Raw genomic sequence first — 19,829 nt, 5'->3', positions numbered from 1 at the left:
AATCATATATATATCATATATTTTATATATATGTTTGATTATTATATGTGCCTTTTTACTAGGAATATAACACACGCTCTAATTTTGCGTGAACCGAGTAGAATATTTGGTGAAATAATTAGCGAAATCATAATAGTATATATTGATAAAACACATAACATACATATATAATATTTTGGCGTTATCCTATTTGAACGGAATCCATGAAATTTAATGCAAAGTTATGACAGCAATTATTAATCGTCGCGATAACGCTACGAATAATTAGAGAACCATTCTTGTTGATTTAATTATAATTGGAAATATGCACTACCATTTGACGCGGTGTATTCAGATAGCAAAATACATTGACAAAACATGAATGCATCTCTCTCTTCATATATCTCGCATAATTTAACCCCCAACGTATGAAAGTTATTTAATCAGAAACTTGTTAATTTAATGTACAATATATTGCGTAAATTAATAACGTCCTTAGGTCAGTGTTCCTAAATCATTTTAAAGTACCAAATCCTTAAATATTATTAAATTTTTGCAGACATAAAATTTATATTAGAACAGTGGAATGTCATTTATTATAAGTACATAATATATGTAAAATCACGCGATAAATATATCAATGATATTAAATATCGTTTTCTACAGAAACGTCACGGTTTGTGGAAACATTCAATGTGAAAGTGTAACGATTACGAACAATGTCGAGGCCCAATATTTATCAGGTGAAGCAATCCTCACGCGCGTCTTTATGAGCGCACGACGACTTCTTTTACAGGCCCGTGGTGTCTTCCGTCAGAATTATGGAAGCTGCACCCCGCGGCAAAACGGCAGACACCCAGTAACGAGGGGCTTTTCGTCGGAATTGGTTGTTTTAACAACTGTGCACAGCACTTTGAGACGCGAGAGAGTTAGGTGAGAGACGAACAGAGAGAGAGAGAGAGAGAGAGAAGAGGGAGAAAGAATGAGTACGGAAGCGAAACGTAGTGTGAAGGATTTCCCAAATAGTGGATGGGCGAGAAAATACGCGGTTCTCGCGAAAATGCGCTTCTGAGGTACGAGCTCTGCGAGCTCGTAATAGTCCAATTTGCCGGCAAAGGAAAATACCACGGAGAATCCTGCGAGTAAAAGGAGACTCGCGCGTTGCCTCCCGCATCTCCTTCTTTCCCCCGGCGATAGCGACGGTGCTACTTGGAAAAGACCGCTGAAAATTGAAGATGCGCGAAAACACTATGTGTGTGGAATTCAACCGTCCGGCACCTGCTGTCAGTTTTTTCGCGAGAAGAAACGCGCGCAGATTTCATTCGACACCGATTTGACGTAGCATCTTGATTATGTATGTACACGTGGACATTGCGTGAAAAATTTCGCGCCCTAAATATTTAACGAAAAACTGAGACGCATTACGAGGAAGGAAGTTAAAAGATATTATAATATATTTTTCTTAAATTTAAATAATTTTCATTAAATTTGTTATTCCCGATTTCTGCTTAATTACACTATACATAAAGGTAAAAAATTTATCTTTCTTCAATCTATTATAAATATATAAAATTTAGGAATATTTAACATACTAAATGAGCTAAAGATTTGTAAAAATGTCAAATGCATATTTTCACGATTTTTACTTCAAAAATCTTCACTTCAATTAATTTTGAATGAAATAAAAGACATTTTATTATAAAATCAATATAATTTAATATATCTAATGTAACTCCATTTAATCAACATGGCTCGTATAGATATATTGTATTTTACGTCAAAATATTTTGAGAAATTGATGGTGCTGCGGATACACCCACATTGAAACGCTAATCTGTAACAGGAGACTTTTTCCGCTCGAAATTCGAGTACGTTTCCACGCCTGCTGTCAAATCTTAAATCGCTTCTAAGGGTGCTGCACGCTTTGGGATATCTTTATCTTTCGCATTGGTCTATATTTCTCATATAAATTAAATGATGTGTGTGTGTTGGGGGCTATTTATTTCTCCAGAATTGGAAATAAGATTTTGAGGCGTGCAAATTTCGACACAAACTTGCTTCAAATAATTATCCAATAATATCATTTAATACTAAAATTCTCAGTTTACTTTTAATATTAAAAGATCAATTATATTTTTTTCTTACATCATAATAGAATTATAATAAAATTATAATAATTGAGTATAGATAACACGCGCACACGGTTTGTCGAACAACATTGTTTCTAGTAAATAATTGTTGAGATAATAGATATTCGAAATTAACACAAATATAATTTTTGTCAACGTTAACAAAAATATTAGTATTATTGAAAGATTAACCGTATTATACCAAATAGTGTTATACCCTAAAATTGCTAATAATAATTAATTGACTGGTTATATGATGTGACAGTGAATATCCGTAGCAAGTAATGCAGAAATACGTCCCCATTAGATACGAAACTCATCCTCGGTAATCATTTTCAACTTGTCGTATCTTGTTTCGAGCGACATCGCTTTGCGGGCCAAACGGGCCGCGCTTAATGGTTCGGAAAAATCGAAATCATCGCGCGCATGAATACGTAAGCAGTTTTTTTTTCTCTTCCAGTGTGCACATGATGTCATCATATGGCGATAATGGTTATGGCATCTGTAGAACTCATTATCGTAGAATTATTAATACTAGAATGATGAGCCAGTATTATTTCTGATGATTATATTTTTTTTCATCTTATTTCCTCGCATTTGTATTGATATTCATTAAGAAAATTGATATCCTCTATAATCTGTGAAATAACGCTTTGCCAAAGAATAAAGACTACAAATTAGTATATAACATAATCGTTTACTACTAACATATAACTGACTAATGCAAATTCGCTATTTACATAATTTCACGCTTGTAGAAGAAGTATGCGACTCGAAAATATTACTTTTACAAAGAGGAACAAGTATATACCGTACGCATAATATAGGTACGATCAATTTTTCACAGCTCTCGCGTCCGAAAAGCGTCATAAATTCGACGCGACGACACGAATGAGTTTACGATTTTGGCAGTCGCTTTTGCTGCCTTGAGAAGGAAGTCTGGTAAATTTCCGTGCGTTCCGCGAAAACGCGTAAAGAGCTTCGTGTGGGTGTTATTGCGCATAAAAATGTTATGTCGGCACATCTTTTTATCGTTATCTTGTCAAATTTTGAGGGAGTTACGATTTTCTGGAGAATTATATTTTTATATCTATATACCTATATACCTATATTTTATCTAGATGAATCTATCTATTGTCTTGTAGCTTGTATACCTTATTAAATTTCTTTCAATAAATATGACCCGTGCGCATTACTATAAATATTTATGAATAAATTAAAATTAATTATAATATTTGTTATTTGCAAGGTATGTGTTTTTTTTAATTATTTGGGTTACACATCTGAGTAACATCAAACTTCGAATTATTGCAGTATTATTTTACAATTAGAAATATATATATTAAGATTTTCTAGAGATATATAGTAGAATATTTTTATAAAAATCTTACCTGGACTCGTGTTCGGAAATGATCCTTTTGATTGCGAATATCCTAAAATAGAAAAAATATAACTTTAATAATAATTAATAATATAGTAACACTTAAATAGCATTTCTTTGTTGTATATATACACACAAATATCAATTATCATGACAAACTATAATTAACTAACCATAAATGAGAAGATAATAATAATATTTATATAATGTTTCTGCAAGAAATTAATTTATAGAGTTCAACTACTTTTAACATGCCTTTAAATAAGCAAGCACACGTGAACTCTGATTAACGAGCGCGCACGCGAGGGAGAGAGAGAGAGAGAGAGAGAGAGAGAGAGAGAGAAATTAACTGAACAATTATTTTATTACTGCCTACTATAGATACTTCAAATCTCCATGTTCTTTATTCTTCTACCTGCAGAAACATGCATTACGTTTTGTTCAAATGCGGCGCTCTTAATTACTCAACCGGAATTAACCGTAATTTAATTAATTAAAATCTCATAAAAAAAATTTCTCTCTATGCCAAAGGAAAGGCACGTGACAAAGATCGTTTGATTAGAATAATTATCAAAGGACTCCTCTTTTCTATTCTTCCGGCTATATCGGTTTCAAGCCGATCGATTCAAAATCCAAAATCTCCATTAACTCTTTCAAAAGTTCTCAAATAATTTTTAATAATTTTTATTAATAAATGATTTGACGTAATTGTAACATAAGCTACGTTTTTTAATCGAATATGCCATCTAATCTGTCCAGTGTTCTGTGAAATACAAATTATTTGCTATCGCGTTTACTTTACCTTGAAGAAATATATATTTCCTCCTTTGATTTTCAAAAAGAATTATACTAAATACGTTCTTTTTTATTTTCTATTTACGATTGTTTATCTATTAATTTTAATCAGTTTTTAATATTATATATTAAACTATTAATATAAAAGAAATTAATAGTTATATATTATAACAATTAATTTTATTGTTTTTAATATTATATATTAATTATTAAACCGCTATAATAAAAAGCGCACAAGATTCGATACTACAAAGATGTTGTTAGGGGGAAAATAAACACCGTATATTAAGACGCTTCACGACGCAGCCATTTTCTAATAAAGTCGTCCGCGGCGTAGAGCTTGGGGTGGCGAAAAACAGGGGTTGAAAAAGATTTGCCTGGCTTCTAAGAAAGTTGGGGCTTGTTGGCGGCTGCAAGATAGATTCCGTTTCACGAAGGGAAGGTTGGCGATGATGGTAGGAAACTGCTCCCTCAAATGACTTTAACGAGCTGGCGTCTTAAAATGGGGACGCCAAGCTTGACCTGGGGTTTGCGCGTTTGTTTGATAAATTAACGTGGAAAGATGTGGTATATATTGACGAGAAGTTTAACAAGCCTAACTTATTTGTTTGACGAAAACCAAGGTATATTACCTTGAAAGACATCACTTTGGAAAGAGAAATATTTGGGTAAAATGTAAAACTTTTGTACGCGCGCGAAAATATATTCTACGATTTACTCTGTGTTTATTAAAACTGAATCTCTCTCGCGCTTATAAAAACATAACTTAATGCATATAATTGTATATGATATGTGCAAATCACACATATTTTAAACTCTATATTCGTCTCAATAATATAATTAACCCGATAAAATAATCGCGACAGTATACGAGATAACTTTAAATTTAATTTTGTTATTTACGATTGAGATATAAAGGAGGTAAACACCTTTCTCAAACACTTCACCGATCACTTTAATTTTCACATGTATTGTAGTGGATAGATTCCTGAATCACGTGCACTTTAAATCACGTTGCTTTTGGACTTTTCGAATTTCTGAGATATATGTATATCACTTTAAAGTTTTTTCTACTTTTTGAATTTAATAATATCTTAAATATAATATATGCAAACATTTCCTTTATCAGCTTTAAAAACTTTGATCTTGACATATCATGTTCAAAATTATTAGTACTTTCAGTGTAATAATTGTATAATTTTTCACATAAGTCCACAACACTTTATTTGAAATAAGAATTACACGTAGAGGAAAGTAAATTTTAAAATAATGCAGAAAACGATGTATATTATTGTTTTACTTTATCACACACAAAGTACATATGCAAGCGGATTCCATCCACTATAATATATGTATATGAAAATCAAAGCGATCGATGAGGTGTAATCTTTTCAGAAGATTTAGTACAAAGGATATATTAAAAAATCGAACTAATATTAGGAGAAAACACAATTGTCTCATTAAACGTTATTGTTTTTTTCACAATGCCCTCAATTAGCTGAAAGATTATCACACGCGATAACGTGGTTATCTGAAAACGAAAACGTCACCGGAAATCGAGCTCGCATTCAACATAAATCGCATACATATATCGTGTGCGGAATTGTTCACTTGAAATCCGAATAGCGTGTTAGGCTGATACGGCATTCTTCGGTTTTTCCCATTCGTTCTTCTTTCACGGGATCGGCGGTTGCCGAACGCGGTGAAACTTAAACCTCAATCGCGCACCCGGGTGGAAGGTTTCAGATTTTTTTGAAAACCCCATAATGCGCATCGCCTTGTACCGGTTGACGCGAGAGAGGGGGACCAGGCAGACCCCCATTGAGAAAAATCCGCTTCCTAGGCTCGTGTTACCCGGCGTATTTTGACAAGATCTTATTGTCGTCGCGCGGCTAAGCTCTATTGACCCTATTATGGTCCTATTAGTATTATACTAGGATTTGCGGTTACTCCTTGAAAGGCGTCTTCTCTACGGGTCTCTTTTACGGTCGAAGAAGGCGTGCACGCGGACGGCTGCGGAACACGTCGGTCCATTCGGCACGCTACTCGAACGTGTCTTCTCGATAACGTGACATGCGATTTCTCTCGAAAGAGTCGCTATTCGTAATTTTATGTTTGCTGCACAGCATGTGGGGTATCTCTTTCGCTATTTATTGAAAATTTGAGAATTTGTAATAACACAGTTTTCAAAAATAATTTTTCTGTGAACATATAAAAACAAGACTAGTCACTTCCCGTAATTTTTTTAAACACTGAATATACGATTCCAGTTTCCAAATTGCTCCATCACGTTACAATTTTGAGAAATTTGCAATTAAAATTGCAAGAAACATTATTTATTGTATTTTGTCATATTAAAGGTATATGACGTGTTGGAGAGGTTTTATTGCAAACACAATATTAAATATGTTGTTAAAACTGTTAACTCCTAAAAGGAATTTATTGTGTTAATTATAGTTAAAAAATATACATGGTTAAATATGAGATTTATTGTGGAAAAGTTGAGAATTAGATTACTAAGAATCTATATCACAAATAGAAAGTTTTCGATTCTATCTATTCGAATTTAAAAGTTTTTCAGATCGCTGAATATAAATCCAATATCAAAATAATTATCTATTATGAATATCTTATTAACTGAAAATATAATATCTAGAATATAAAGAAGTAAGGATATAAGAATAAGAAAGAAAATATAGGAAATATTGAGGTAACAGATCAATATATTATTAACTGGAATAAAATATAAAAATAAGAAACATATTTTATTAGAAAGTCGAATAAGAAAGGACAAATGTGCATCCGTAGAAAATAAAAAAAAATTATATGATAAGGGATAATAGGAAAATAATGATAACGACATAAAAGAAGATTAGATGATAAAAGAACAGAAAAAGAGAGTAAAAAAGTTAAGAAATAAATAAGTGTAAAAGCGCGAAATATAATGGAAGGATTAATATATAAAAGAGAGAGAGAGAGAGAGGGAGAGAAAGAGAAAGGGGAAAAGAGGAAAAAGGGAAGTGAGATATATGAGTAACGAAGGGATGAACAGAAAGGGTGGTACATGTACGAGCAAAGTAGGGATTACCGAGGAAAGGAACTCGCAGACAGGAGAGAAAGAGACAACTTCTACGAAGCGACGAGGAGAGCGAGAAAGAGAGAAGATTAGGGAAAAGAAGCGCGGAGGAAACGTGTTGTGGTAAGAGGTGATGAAGGGTGAGAGGGACAACGACGACGTACGTGTGTTCGAGGCGTGAATTCACGTATGCCCGCAAAGCACTCTTTAGCGAGGACAATCGAGGTGTTGGGCTGGAAATCCGTACCAATTTGAGCGACTTACCCGCGCTCGTTTGAAAGCTCAGTAACGATATGTACATGGTGTTCACGGAATGTGCACGCGTATGCGCGTAGTATCATATGAATGAGCCATGAGCAATGGATAGAATTTTATATAAATAGCTGCATTAATGTCGATGAATTGCTTAAAGTATTGTGTACGTTATTGTATTTTGCTAGACCAGCAAACGCCATTGCCTTTTCGAAACTCATCAATAATTTAGGTCTGGGTTGATTAAATCCATCTAAACATGTGACCCTTCTATTTTGCCTCCTTCAACCCTCAATAATAAGATATCGCATTAGTATTGCTTTCATATAACTAGTAAATGTAACTTAATACACACAGTTATGAACAATTTAGAAAATGTTTTTATATGTTATTCATGAATTTATTTAAAAATCTGCAGTTATATTCCTATTTATCTATTACTATGTTAAAAAATATTTTTTTTGTTGTATTTGAAAATAAAATTATATGATAAAATTGTATGATACGAAAAGAAAATAAGGAGAATTATGATAAATGGCTTATTTTTTCTGTCTGTGGACAAAAAATAATTATAATATTCTATTTAACCACACACACACACATACGTTTCTCATTTAAACTTTAATAAAATAAAAAAAATTCATAATATAATTATATATAGCAGTGCATTCATTAACTGAATTTTATAATAACAATTAGTATCATAATATTCAATGAAAAATTTTATATATGCAAATATAATTTGACCCATACAGAATGTAAAAGGAATTATCCTGTTTTAGAAAAAAGCTTGCAGATTTAAAAACAATTTTTAAAATTTTTTGTTCTGGGGGGATGCAGCAACCCCCAAAGTTCAGCTTTTGTGGGACGCTATATTTTCGCGCGCGGGGCACGGTAATGGACATAGTTTGTCGGTAATGTCCGAGACTAATTCCCGTGTTATTTCATTAACGTCCCGCAGGTCCCGAGGGGTTAAAGCTTCTACGCCAGTCGAGGGTTGCCACTGTCGCGCCGACGCCATAGCTAGCGCTCTCCCTCCCACCCCTCTCTCGGTCCTTGCTGGTTCTCGGAACTCGTATCGGGCGCGTGTCAAAGGGTGAGAATTTACGAGATGAGTGCACCGCGCGAAAAGGCCGATTGATAGCCGGCCGTATGTACGCGCCGCCTTGAAACAATGCCGACAAGTTTATGGTGCGACGGGACGTACCCCGTTAACGCGCATGATTTTACCGGGGGGCAATAGATCGATACTGGTTTGTTCGTCGACGTCACGACGCCAGACTGATAATTCACAATTGAACGCGACTCTCCTCGGTCGTGCGATAGATTTTTGCTCGATCATATATTGTAACTTATTTATTTTAAAATTATTACACGATAAGGGAATTAATATAATGAATAAACTATAAATTTTCTAATAAATGTTTGCAGATATTTAACCGTAACTAATTTGTCGAGCACCAAATGAACGTTTTGTGCTTTGCGATTACGCTTTTAATTCATTACATACGTTTTTATATAGGCAAGGCAGGTTTTGATAAAATATAGCGGCCGGAATATGAATTTACTATACATATTACGTTAATATATACATTTTAATATAAAATCGTTACATTACAATTAAATATTAATATAAGATTTAATTTATAAGTATATGTGTCTTTCTTGAATGCTATTATTTCATTATATCATTTTATGCATCTTCGAAACATGCGAATTATATATCGTAAATTTGCAAATAACTCAAAATTATTATTTGATATTACGGATATTACGTGTTACATCATCAATAAATTTGGAGCTTTAATGTCATCTTGCATCAAAATGTATTAGGTTGAATAATCCGCGACAAAATTCCGTATCCCGATAATCGGCATAGTTACCAGGCAGAAGCTATAGAGCGTGAAGTGGTGCTTTCGGTCGGAGACCCGAATTGATTTGTCGAAGCGGATTATACGATTAGACGATTAGATGAACTACTGCGGCGACGAGGGTCAAATGATTGACATCGCGCGACAAGAGTATAATGAGAGAAAATTATTTCTCTGCCCAAATCGGGAAAACTCGTATCAATCAGTGGGGAAAATACAAATTAGATTATTATCGTGAATAAAGATATACAGGATATCTAAATTTGCAACTCGTACATATGATTTATTGTGATCAATTTCGATATCGAAATTTTGTTTTAGTGAGAATGTCGAGATTCTTGAAATCTTGAATTTTTCTTGAAATAATTTTAATAAAAAAATTAACATTTTCAAATTTTTTACTTTTATTTCATAGCATTGATATTATAGCAGACAAAAAAAGAAGCATTTTAATTATTATATTTTAATTATTATTAAAAATAATAATTGCGATGAAACTATACGCTGCGAACTAAAATGTAATCATTAAAATGTGCATTACAAAATGTATACGAAGTTCTTGCTTTCGTTATATGAGAATTGGAAAAATAAAATAATGAATTCTACAAACGTTATTATTGAAATAATTTTATATCGTGTATACAGATTTATATATTGTAATTTCATTACTTATTTCTTACATGTATGTAGGTTTGTGTGTCATATAAAGTTAAAATTCTAACATCTGCTAATTATGTTAATATATACTATTATAGTCAAATATGAAAAATCATATTTTCTTTTCTTAATCAACATATGGTGTGCTTAGAACTAATATTTCTCTTATACATGTATTTGTGAAAATAGGAATTTCTTCAGGTACTTTCACAATTTGACAACTCAAGAATATTATTATTTTCAATGAAATAAAGGGAAGTAAGAGAGAGAAACAGGGCAATAGAATAGAAATAGAACAAAATAAATATAAAATAAATATAGTTTATTTAAAAATCTGTTTTACTTTTGATCATAAGCGACTAAAAATTTTTCATACGAGGGAAGAACTGAAACAGGATCATTTTGAGCGCATAAGATAAATTGCGACGCATTAAAAAAAAAAAAAGAAGGAATGTCCATGTTGGAAGACTAAAATTTTCCTCCTTCTAGCAGTGAGTGCGCCTCGGCAGTGTTATCCAATTATTCTAAGTTGTTAAGGCGAGTTAGGGCGCTTAAGGGACTAAATTAAGACATTCCGCGCGACAAATCTCCCAAGAATCTCAATTAACTTCTCTAGGAGCGCCAGTACTTTAATTAACTGTTTAATTTCGTTTAATTTGCATTCGCGCGCGCGCGCGCAATTGCATAAGCCAAACCGGCTACCGCCACTGCGTTGCATTTTCTTGCGAAATAAATTAATGAAAAACCCTCGGAATATATTTGAATTATATCAACAAAATGCAAGATAGTCCCGTTATAGAGAAAATGCCATTTATTTTCTTTTTCAGACGCCACTCTGCAGCTTCAGACTCTTGTCTACTGTCTCTGTATGAATAAATTGCTTCTTTTTACCTTTTTTCGTCAGAACTGCTTCTGATGACTTTGAAGAACATTCTAAAAAAGAAACTTGTATTTTTTATTCGCCGTAAAATTCTTAGATTAATACGTTTTGAATTTTTTAGCTGTATATCTGTATCCTACACTCATTAAAAAAGCAATTAAAAAGCACGAAAAAACAAACGCATTTACATCTTATTGGTATAAAAATTTTATAGATATACACATTTATACATTTATACGTATAATATTCAAATAGTAAACATTAATATATTTCAATATAATCGGTAATTAGAAAGAATTATAGTATTGTAGCCTTCGACAATTACAAGATTATGATATTGCATATGATACTGACGCAATCATCATTTCGAATATCTTGTAAATGTAAATTTTTTAATTATTTTCGCGTAACGTTGACCTTTATAGTGACCTTAAATAATCTTGTGTCATAGGTTTTTGTATTAGTTTTAACAACCGCTATCAAAGGATATAATTACAGAAATATAATATTCCGTCTGAAAAAAAAAAAAAGCAGAAAAAGAATTTTACGTTTATTTTAGTTTCAAATAATTTAATATCTGCTATGCATAGTATATATAATTTATTTTAAAACTGATATTTCACGAAGAATGATAATCATTAAATTTATTTTAATATTTCCTACAACGTTATAAAAAGAAAATCTGGTATTTTCTGGTTTTGTTTAAGATAACCTTGAATTCTTTTTTTACAAAAAAAGATTTTGATTTTTTTTTTTATTGTAAATTGTAACTAGCATAAAGCAGCAATTGTAACTAGCATAAATTTTTATTTTGAACTTTTCTCTTCATATTGCAAGTTTAATCTCTATAGTCATGCAGGCACCGTTGTGTGTGATAAACATCCCCATATAAAAATATAAAAAAAATATTTTTTGTAGAATAAATAATATATTATTATTAAACGTTATTATATCCCCCCTTCACTTCTCCGCTTTCAGTTTATTTGTGCATCGTGAAATTATATCATTTTATCTTATATAAAGTGAAACAGCTGACATTGTTTTCAAAAACTAAATTTTTGTCCACATCGATCAAATATTTTATCAAAAGTGCGAGAATTTTATTTTATATTAGTTTTATGACGCTAATTTGCATCACGAGCCACTTGCACGTGGCCGCGCAAAAAATTACAAATTCGAGCGCACAAATTTATGCAAACGTAGTCGGCGCGCCGCGAAAATCTCTCGTGCGTAGAGACGCGCGGCACTTTTCTCCGAAACAAAGCCCGCTGACGAGTCTGTAAATCCGCTAATTTGTTCAAGACTTCTTGCTCTCGAGCTATCACGCGCTCTTATCGCGCGAACATCGAACAAGCAGCAAACGCACGTATACGTACACATGTTTATAAGCGGCGTATATATGTAAATATGTGAAAGACATAATATCACCCCCACGCTTTCAAGTACTAATCAAAAAAATTACAAATTCGAGCGCACAAATTTATGCAAACGTAGTCGGCGCGCCGCGAAAATCTCTCGTGCGTAGAGACGCGCGGCACTTTTCTCCGAAACAAAGCCCGCTGACGAGTCTGTAAATCCGCTAATTTGTTCAAGACTTCTTGCTCTCGAGCTATCACGCGCTCTTATCGCGCGAACATCGAACAAGCAGCAAACGCACGTATACGTACACATGTTTATAAACGGCGTATATGTAAATATGTGAAAGACATACGATCACCCCCACGCTTTCAAGTACTAATCAGTATCGATTTGTTCCTACAAACGCGCCGCACACCATGTTCGTATCGCGCGTTTGCCATTCTCTCCGCTCCTTGTTTCCGCTCCGCGGATTTTTCAGAGGAAACCATTTCGTCAGAGGCGTGACTGCGCGAGAACCGACAACGAATGTCTACAACTGACTACGTACTTAGGGGAAAAAAATACGCGGATACACGAATGCGATAACTTCCGATGATACTTTCGACATTGACATGCGCGATGAACACGAGGGGCATAATTTTATTCCATTTTAGATAGCAAGTATTTTTTTTCAACTGATAGATTATGTCGAGTTTATTATATTAAAATTTCAAATTTTGACATTACATCGTGTATGAACTTCAGGAATTCCTAGATATCAAGTTTAGTAAAAATGATAAATTCCTATATATATATTATATTTGATATAAATAAAACAAAGAGGAGAAAGAGCTGTAGAAAAAAAAAAGGGGGATATGAATTGCCCTAAAAATTCCGAGATTTGCGATCGCCTTTGATTCGCGCCTTCCGCTTCTTAGGCGTCACATCGCACCGCGTCTCGAAGCTGCTTTTTTCGGATCGTTTGAAGTCGGCAATCAACTAAATTGCCTATCAACGCCTGAGAAGCCCGCTCACGCACTTCCCCTTCCCTGCACCTTCTTCCTTTTTCTATTACACACACGTGCCCTCCTCTTCCTTTCTTACTCGTCGTTGGTATCATCGTTATACATATAGCTTGCTTTTCTATGCAAGAATTCTCCCGTGTATGTTTTCTACCTTTCTTCTTTCTTACGTGACATTGTATTACATTTTTTAGTTGAATATAATCTTTACCGTGCCATACTCTTTGAGAAATTAAGAAAGTTATAGTTTATCATAATTTTATTATAGACTTTAAATAATTATAGAAATATGCCACACAATAATTATGTATTTTGTTGTTAAATAGTCTTTAAATTTTATTATGATCTGTATAAATAAAAATGTTGCAATTATATGATTATAATGACTTTTGTATATAGTTAATTAATACTTTAGACATTAACTTTTTAATTCTGATCTAATTATTGATCCTTTCTTTTTTAAAGAAAGAGAAGAAACAGAAAGATAAGAAATAGTTAACATAATTAAACTTAACTAATGTCGGTGAAATCACTCTTTAATATATCACAAATCCGATCATTTAGATATTTTAAAACTTCTTAGTGTAACTCTGAATAAATATATAATTCCTGATTGTTCTCTTTTACTAAAAGAAAATTGTTGATATACTATCTAGCACACACGAAATATTGTAGATAAAAGTGTGTGGTCAAGAACAAATTTTTAGATTTCTTTATATAAATTTGACATTGCATTTTGATCAAAGATTCATGTAATAAAATTGTTAGAAACATAAATCTTTGAATCTCTCTTTATAAACTTTAAATGAATTATAATCACAAAAATCGACGTAATGATTATTAAACATAAACAGTTGGTAATATAACGGTAGTAAGTCTTAGTCTGTGCTCTCGTCTTTAAGCCTGTTTAAGTTTTAAGACAAAAACGAACGAATGGAGCACATCAAATAAATGCTGTGAGACGAGGTGCCAGAGTGACATTTGAATGGAATGGTAGATCCTTTGTGTTCTGTCTGGAACTCGACACCCGAAAATCGTTCTCAAAATTCGTTCTACGCCGCGAAATCTCCAATATTAAATGGTGATATAATATACCATGTTAAAGCTATAGATTCTGTGAAATCAAAATATGCTACATATATGTATGTGTGTGACTTCTATCGTACAAAAAAAAATCTTAATTAATAGAAGTAAAATTTTTTTGTACATAATAAAATAATTTAATAATGAAATTTTTCCAAGATACTATATAAAACAGACATTAAATAACAGCCTTTATCTGCATATAAGATATATGAAAAAAAAAATTAATGCACACTTTAAGAAAAGAATTTTCTGTATCTGCTTAAATTTATACACAGATCTTATTTATACATATATACATATATTAAAATAAATATATAAAATTTATACATATCTATATATATCTATTATATGTATATATTTATTCTATGTACTTTTTTATTCGATGATCGATAATGTAAATATTATCTTTACATTATAGTATCACACTGGACATGCGCGCACACACGCACAAACAAATAAGATAATATATTTTACGTGAATAGTTTAATAATAGTAATAGAGAATTTTAATTTAATTTCATATTCTCACCTTTCACTGACTAATAAAATTATAATTTATAATTGTTTTATTTCTTTACTTTCTCATTAATTCTAATTTAATAAATTATGTATAATTTGATTGTAATAATAAATGAGTATAAAACATAATATTAATAATAGATAATGTAATAATAGATGAGAGTAAAACATACACACACAAACATATAATATTTCATCATATATGCACATACTTCAACAATATTTTAATGCTATATTTAAAATATCAATATCAAAGCAAGTTGAGAACAGTTGTATGACGGAAGGCCAGTTTTGTCGATGCTCTTTGTGTTTTGGTGAGACATTGCAGGCCTGCCTAACACTCAACTCATTATACCACTAATTATTCATAACGTTGAGAATTATTCTGACGAAAATAAATCAATTCCCACAACGTGTTCCCGTTTCTTATCATCTCTCTCTCTCTCTCTCTCTTTCTCTCTGCTCTTTCTCTTATTTCTAACACCATGAAAGTATGCTTTTGTTTTCAAGAGAAGTCGTTTACACTATCTTTACTATTATATGTCGATATTACATTACGTACTTCGTTAATAATATTGAAAATTCTAGTCAAAAAATAGCCAATATGCGGAGAGAACTAATATATGTACTTATAAATATGTAAACGGGCCCCTCTTGTTAGTTTGTTTACACACTACAGGGAGGAAATGGTTTCAAGTTACAACACGTAATAGTTCAACTTTTCGCCCACTAAATACGTCAGTTTGTGCTCAATTTAGTGGCAAATCAACATACTCGGCAAATAAAAGTTTTCTATTTTGATCGAGTGATGGACATTCGAGTGCGCTCGGTTTGCGTTTGTGTGTATTGGGAATGTAAGATAGCTAAGAGCAGCTGCCGATTGAATACAGTTTTCCCGAAAATTCCCCCGGAATTCTTGGCGCGTACAATGCCGACGGCGCGCGTGGACGCGCGACAAAGATGTGTCGATTTTCGGTAACTTGATCTTGAGTGGCTCTCTGTTAAGTGATAGCTGTAAGTGGCAGTTAAGTGCTTGTTTCATGCCAGAACAACGATACACCTATTAATTTACTTTGTTTGTGAAATAGAGGGTTATATAAGTTCAATCTTGTTCACAATTAACGTGCAGTTTATGATATAGAATGAATATATCGTCCAAAAAAAGGACTGCTCTCACATTATGATGATGATATGATCAATTAAAATTAGCTTTTTTGTGTGACAATTATCTGTAAGATAATTGGCTACTTTTTAATTTTATCAATTTTTAGTTTTCATTAGATTATAACATATTTTTCAATAAAGTATTTAAATATCTTTTATGCAAATTGTACTATAATCATAAGGAGATCAAAAATAAATGTCTAGAATGCTTTTATTATTAACACTTATGTTATGATCAACTATTAATTTATATTTTAGTATAACATATTATATGCAAAAATATTGCTTTGCTGGTAATCAAAGAACATATTATAAATAGATATAAAAATCTAATATTTTCTTCAAGGATTATTGTTAAGTAATATTTTATCTGTATTGTATATTATAACAACTACGAAAATGTGTTATTATATAATAATTGATCTAATCGATCTTATATTAGAAATAGTTAAGTAAATAATAAGATATACATTGGGTCTCTATCATTTTTAAATATTATAGGTAAAAAAGAAATGAATGGATGTGTATTACTTTCAAGAGATATAAATTTACTTGTTCAAGATATAATTGTATGTTTCTCAAATTATATATAATAATTGCTAATATTTAGAGATTTATTTTTATACGCATCGAATATTTTTTTGGCAAATAAAGTATACAATTACAATCTTATATATTCTATTATTCGTATTTCTAAATAAAAAGAAAAAAAAATATAGACGTGGGTCCAATTGGATGTTTTTAGTTCTAACAATAAGTTAGCATACGTTATGCAGCAGTGCCATTTATAAGCTCTTGATAGAATTGATCTATCGGCAGTATGTTGATTCTAAATCATGTAAGACAAAGACAAAGGAAAAAATTCTTAGATTCTTTTTTGCTATGAACGTCGTTACATCGTGCATCAGTTGTACTGAGAAAGAAATTTTAGATCAAAGAAGTTTTAGAATATAGTATTTACGTATTTACACACACAATAAGAGTACAAATTATTGCCATTCTTATCGTCTTCACATAACTGAAGTTTATTCACCCACATCCCACATCACCCCTAACAGAATGATAGCCGGCTAGAAATCGGAAAATCAAAATCATCGACTTACCATGAGGCGGTGTGTGTTGAGTCGGGCTATGTTGATGATGATTTGTGGTTACAGCCGTACCGGGCAGTACGTGCTGCGCATGTGCCGCAGGATGCAGGTTGACGCCGGGCGGCGATGCCGGAAGTTGGCCCGATTGATGTACCTGATGATGCGGTACGTGGTGGGCTGGGTGGGGATGGGGCGGCGGTAGAAAGGCGGCCGCCACGGCCGCCTGCGCATTCAGGTAGGCCATCCTTGAGGCCGTGAGATTGCCCAGATTCCCCAGATTTCCCAGATTCCCCAGATTGCCTAAATGATTTAAGCTGGGCATGTATTCCCATAATTTTGAGTGATGAGGCGCAGCTGGGGCATAGGAAACAGCCGAGACACCGGCGGGCGGCGAACTTTGCGGGGATCCCCCGCGATCGGTCCCGCTCCTGTTTCCGGTACCATCTAGGCCCAGCAGCTCTTGAATCGCGAAAGCCGATCGTTGCTGCTGCTGCGGCATCTTCGGGTTCTTTGACTGAGATCGCACGGGTTCAAAGTGACATTCTCATTTGCTTGTTCACGAGAACCAAGTGATCTGCGTCGATCCTTGATCCTCGAATTTCACGATAGGCACGTAATGAAGGTGTTGACAAGCGGATATTGGGTCGAAACCGCTAGCCAACATCAAAGTGTACATTCAAAAGAACGAACTTATCTATCTTGCCTTCGTGTGATTGTGTTCGTGTGATTATAAAGATTAGGTCTCCTGGATCGTTGTTCGGTTTCCTCGGAAGATGCTTCCGACGTTCAGGAATTCGATCAAAGAGAATCGTTGTATATTTCTTGGATTTTAACTTAATCTCATATTAGATTATAAATTAAGCACAGAAATCAGTGAATATACTGTAAAATTTCTGACAATTTTACAAAATTGATGCTAGTTTCAGTAGGATTCGTTGCAAAATTGCCAGAATAAACGTAATAACAGTTTCAAAACTGGTAGACCCTGACATCACTGTGCGACGGGTATTGCCATACAAGTATTTCACTGAAGTGTTATGAAATATTTGCTTTAAGGCCGTTGAAAATTTGATTTTCTTGAAGTTGTATTATGTGCGATTGACATGAAAGGAGGCCTAAATGCGGAGATCTAACAAATCATATGACGTTTTTGTACATATTTATGAAAACTAAGATTCCTTAACAAATATTTACAGCAAATACATCAACTCAGTGCTCTGCAATGACAGAATACGATTTGTTTCGATTTATTTTCGTTGTGATGACAGATATCGCTAGCAAAACGATCAATCTTGTCAATGTTTCGTTAACCGTCGGTGAACGTGAACAATAGGTTTCGTTAAATGGACACGAGAAATTCTACTTTCTTTCGCTCATATCGCGACGATGTATAATTTTTACTTGCTCTTGTGTTCTCCACTTCGTTGAAATAAATATTTCGTTGTGATCAGGTACAGATTGCTCTGTCCGTCGTTTGTCACGACACTGTTTTGTGCGCTTGTACGCGAAGCCTTTTCAGTGTAACTCGAAGCTTTGTCTCTTCTTTTCGGCATTAACACTAAACAACACACGCAGAGAGTGTCGCGCATAGTCAAGTTTCACTCATAGAAGCACGTACAAGCTTGAGTGAGTTGTTCCATACTCTGGAAAACCGTCTTCTTTCATTTTCTTTGAGAGAGAAAGATTGATTTCAAAGATAACCGGTGATAACTTCTTTTTCAGACACAATGGGGATGATACCGACGTGCAAACACCGCACCCAAACCTGATGATTGTGTCCGGAGAACAGGACGATCCAAAGTTCAAAGTTGACACTATTCCAAGAGTTTTGACCGGGGTTCATCGGCACTCTCGACAAGAAACGCCAGCCAACGTATGTCTTGCATACATCTCTAACACAGATTATATCCAGGGCTTTGATCGCGCCTATGTCCATATAATCCCTCTTCAGCGATTGATATCACGCGTTTGTTAGAGCCAACTTAGATATCTTTGTGTCACGGAATGATTTTTAGATATTCTCTCCAGGTGTATATTAGACCTAAAGGCGCGTTTGTCCAAATTCCAAGAGAGATCCCGTTCGATGAAGCGCGCACGCAATGGACTCTTGTTCAATTAACACCCGATCGCGACTTGGTCATTTTCAAAGGAGCGTGGCAATAAATATCGCGGCGTACGATCGCTTCGAAGGGATGGTCCCGATGGTGAGAGCAGCGTGTTTGCCGTCGTGGCGCAACCGTGTCGTCCTCGCGGTGTTAAGCAACTGAGCCGTCGAGCAGCGCGGGGTTGCTCGGCTGTGCGCGACGGGTAACGAAGAAAGGAAACCCCCCCGGGGGCGGCTGTACGAATGGTACATGCACCCACACACATAGATACCCTTTGGCGCGCGCGGAGGGTGGTGTTTCGCCCCACTCGCTTGGCCCTTCTCTTCCGCTGTGCCCGTAGACTCGCTCCCCCACCTCCCCGGATCTTTCACCCTCCGTCCTGCGATCCCTTGCGTACCTGGGCGACAAAGGCGCCTCCGCTACTTTACGTGTTGGCAGTGGCCGTCTCGTATCGCGGATTGGTCGGCTTTTTGAGACGGCCAGCC

General features: G+C 34.1%; 1 protein-coding gene across 1 annotated transcript in view; it reads right to left on the bottom strand.

Annotated features, from left to right (window-relative positions):
• The window catches only part of LOC115239180 (pituitary homeobox 1-like), a 64,072-nt gene extending 44,544 nt beyond the window's left edge, over positions 1 to 19,528 (bottom strand). The window contains exons 1-2 of the mRNA XM_029813554.1: positions 17,252 to 19,528; positions 3,500 to 3,541 (exon numbers count right to left, since the gene is read on the bottom strand). Coding sequence (XP_029669414.1) covers positions 3,500 to 3,541; positions 17,252 to 17,738 — 529 coding nt within the window. The 5' untranslated portion in view covers positions 17,739 to 19,528. The remainder of the gene's footprint in view (positions 1 to 3,499; positions 3,542 to 17,251) is intronic.
• Between the last annotated feature and the right edge of the window lie 301 nt (positions 19,529 to 19,829).

This window comes from Formica exsecta, unplaced genomic scaffold (genome assembly GCF_003651465.1).
Source record: "Formica exsecta isolate Colony F162 unplaced genomic scaffold, ASM365146v1 scaffold365, whole genome shotgun sequence".
Lineage (NCBI taxonomy): Eukaryota > Metazoa > Arthropoda > Insecta > Hymenoptera > Formicidae > Formica > Formica exsecta.
The sequence above is the reverse complement of the archived record's forward strand: the minus strand, read 5'-3'. Positions and strand labels throughout refer to the sequence as shown.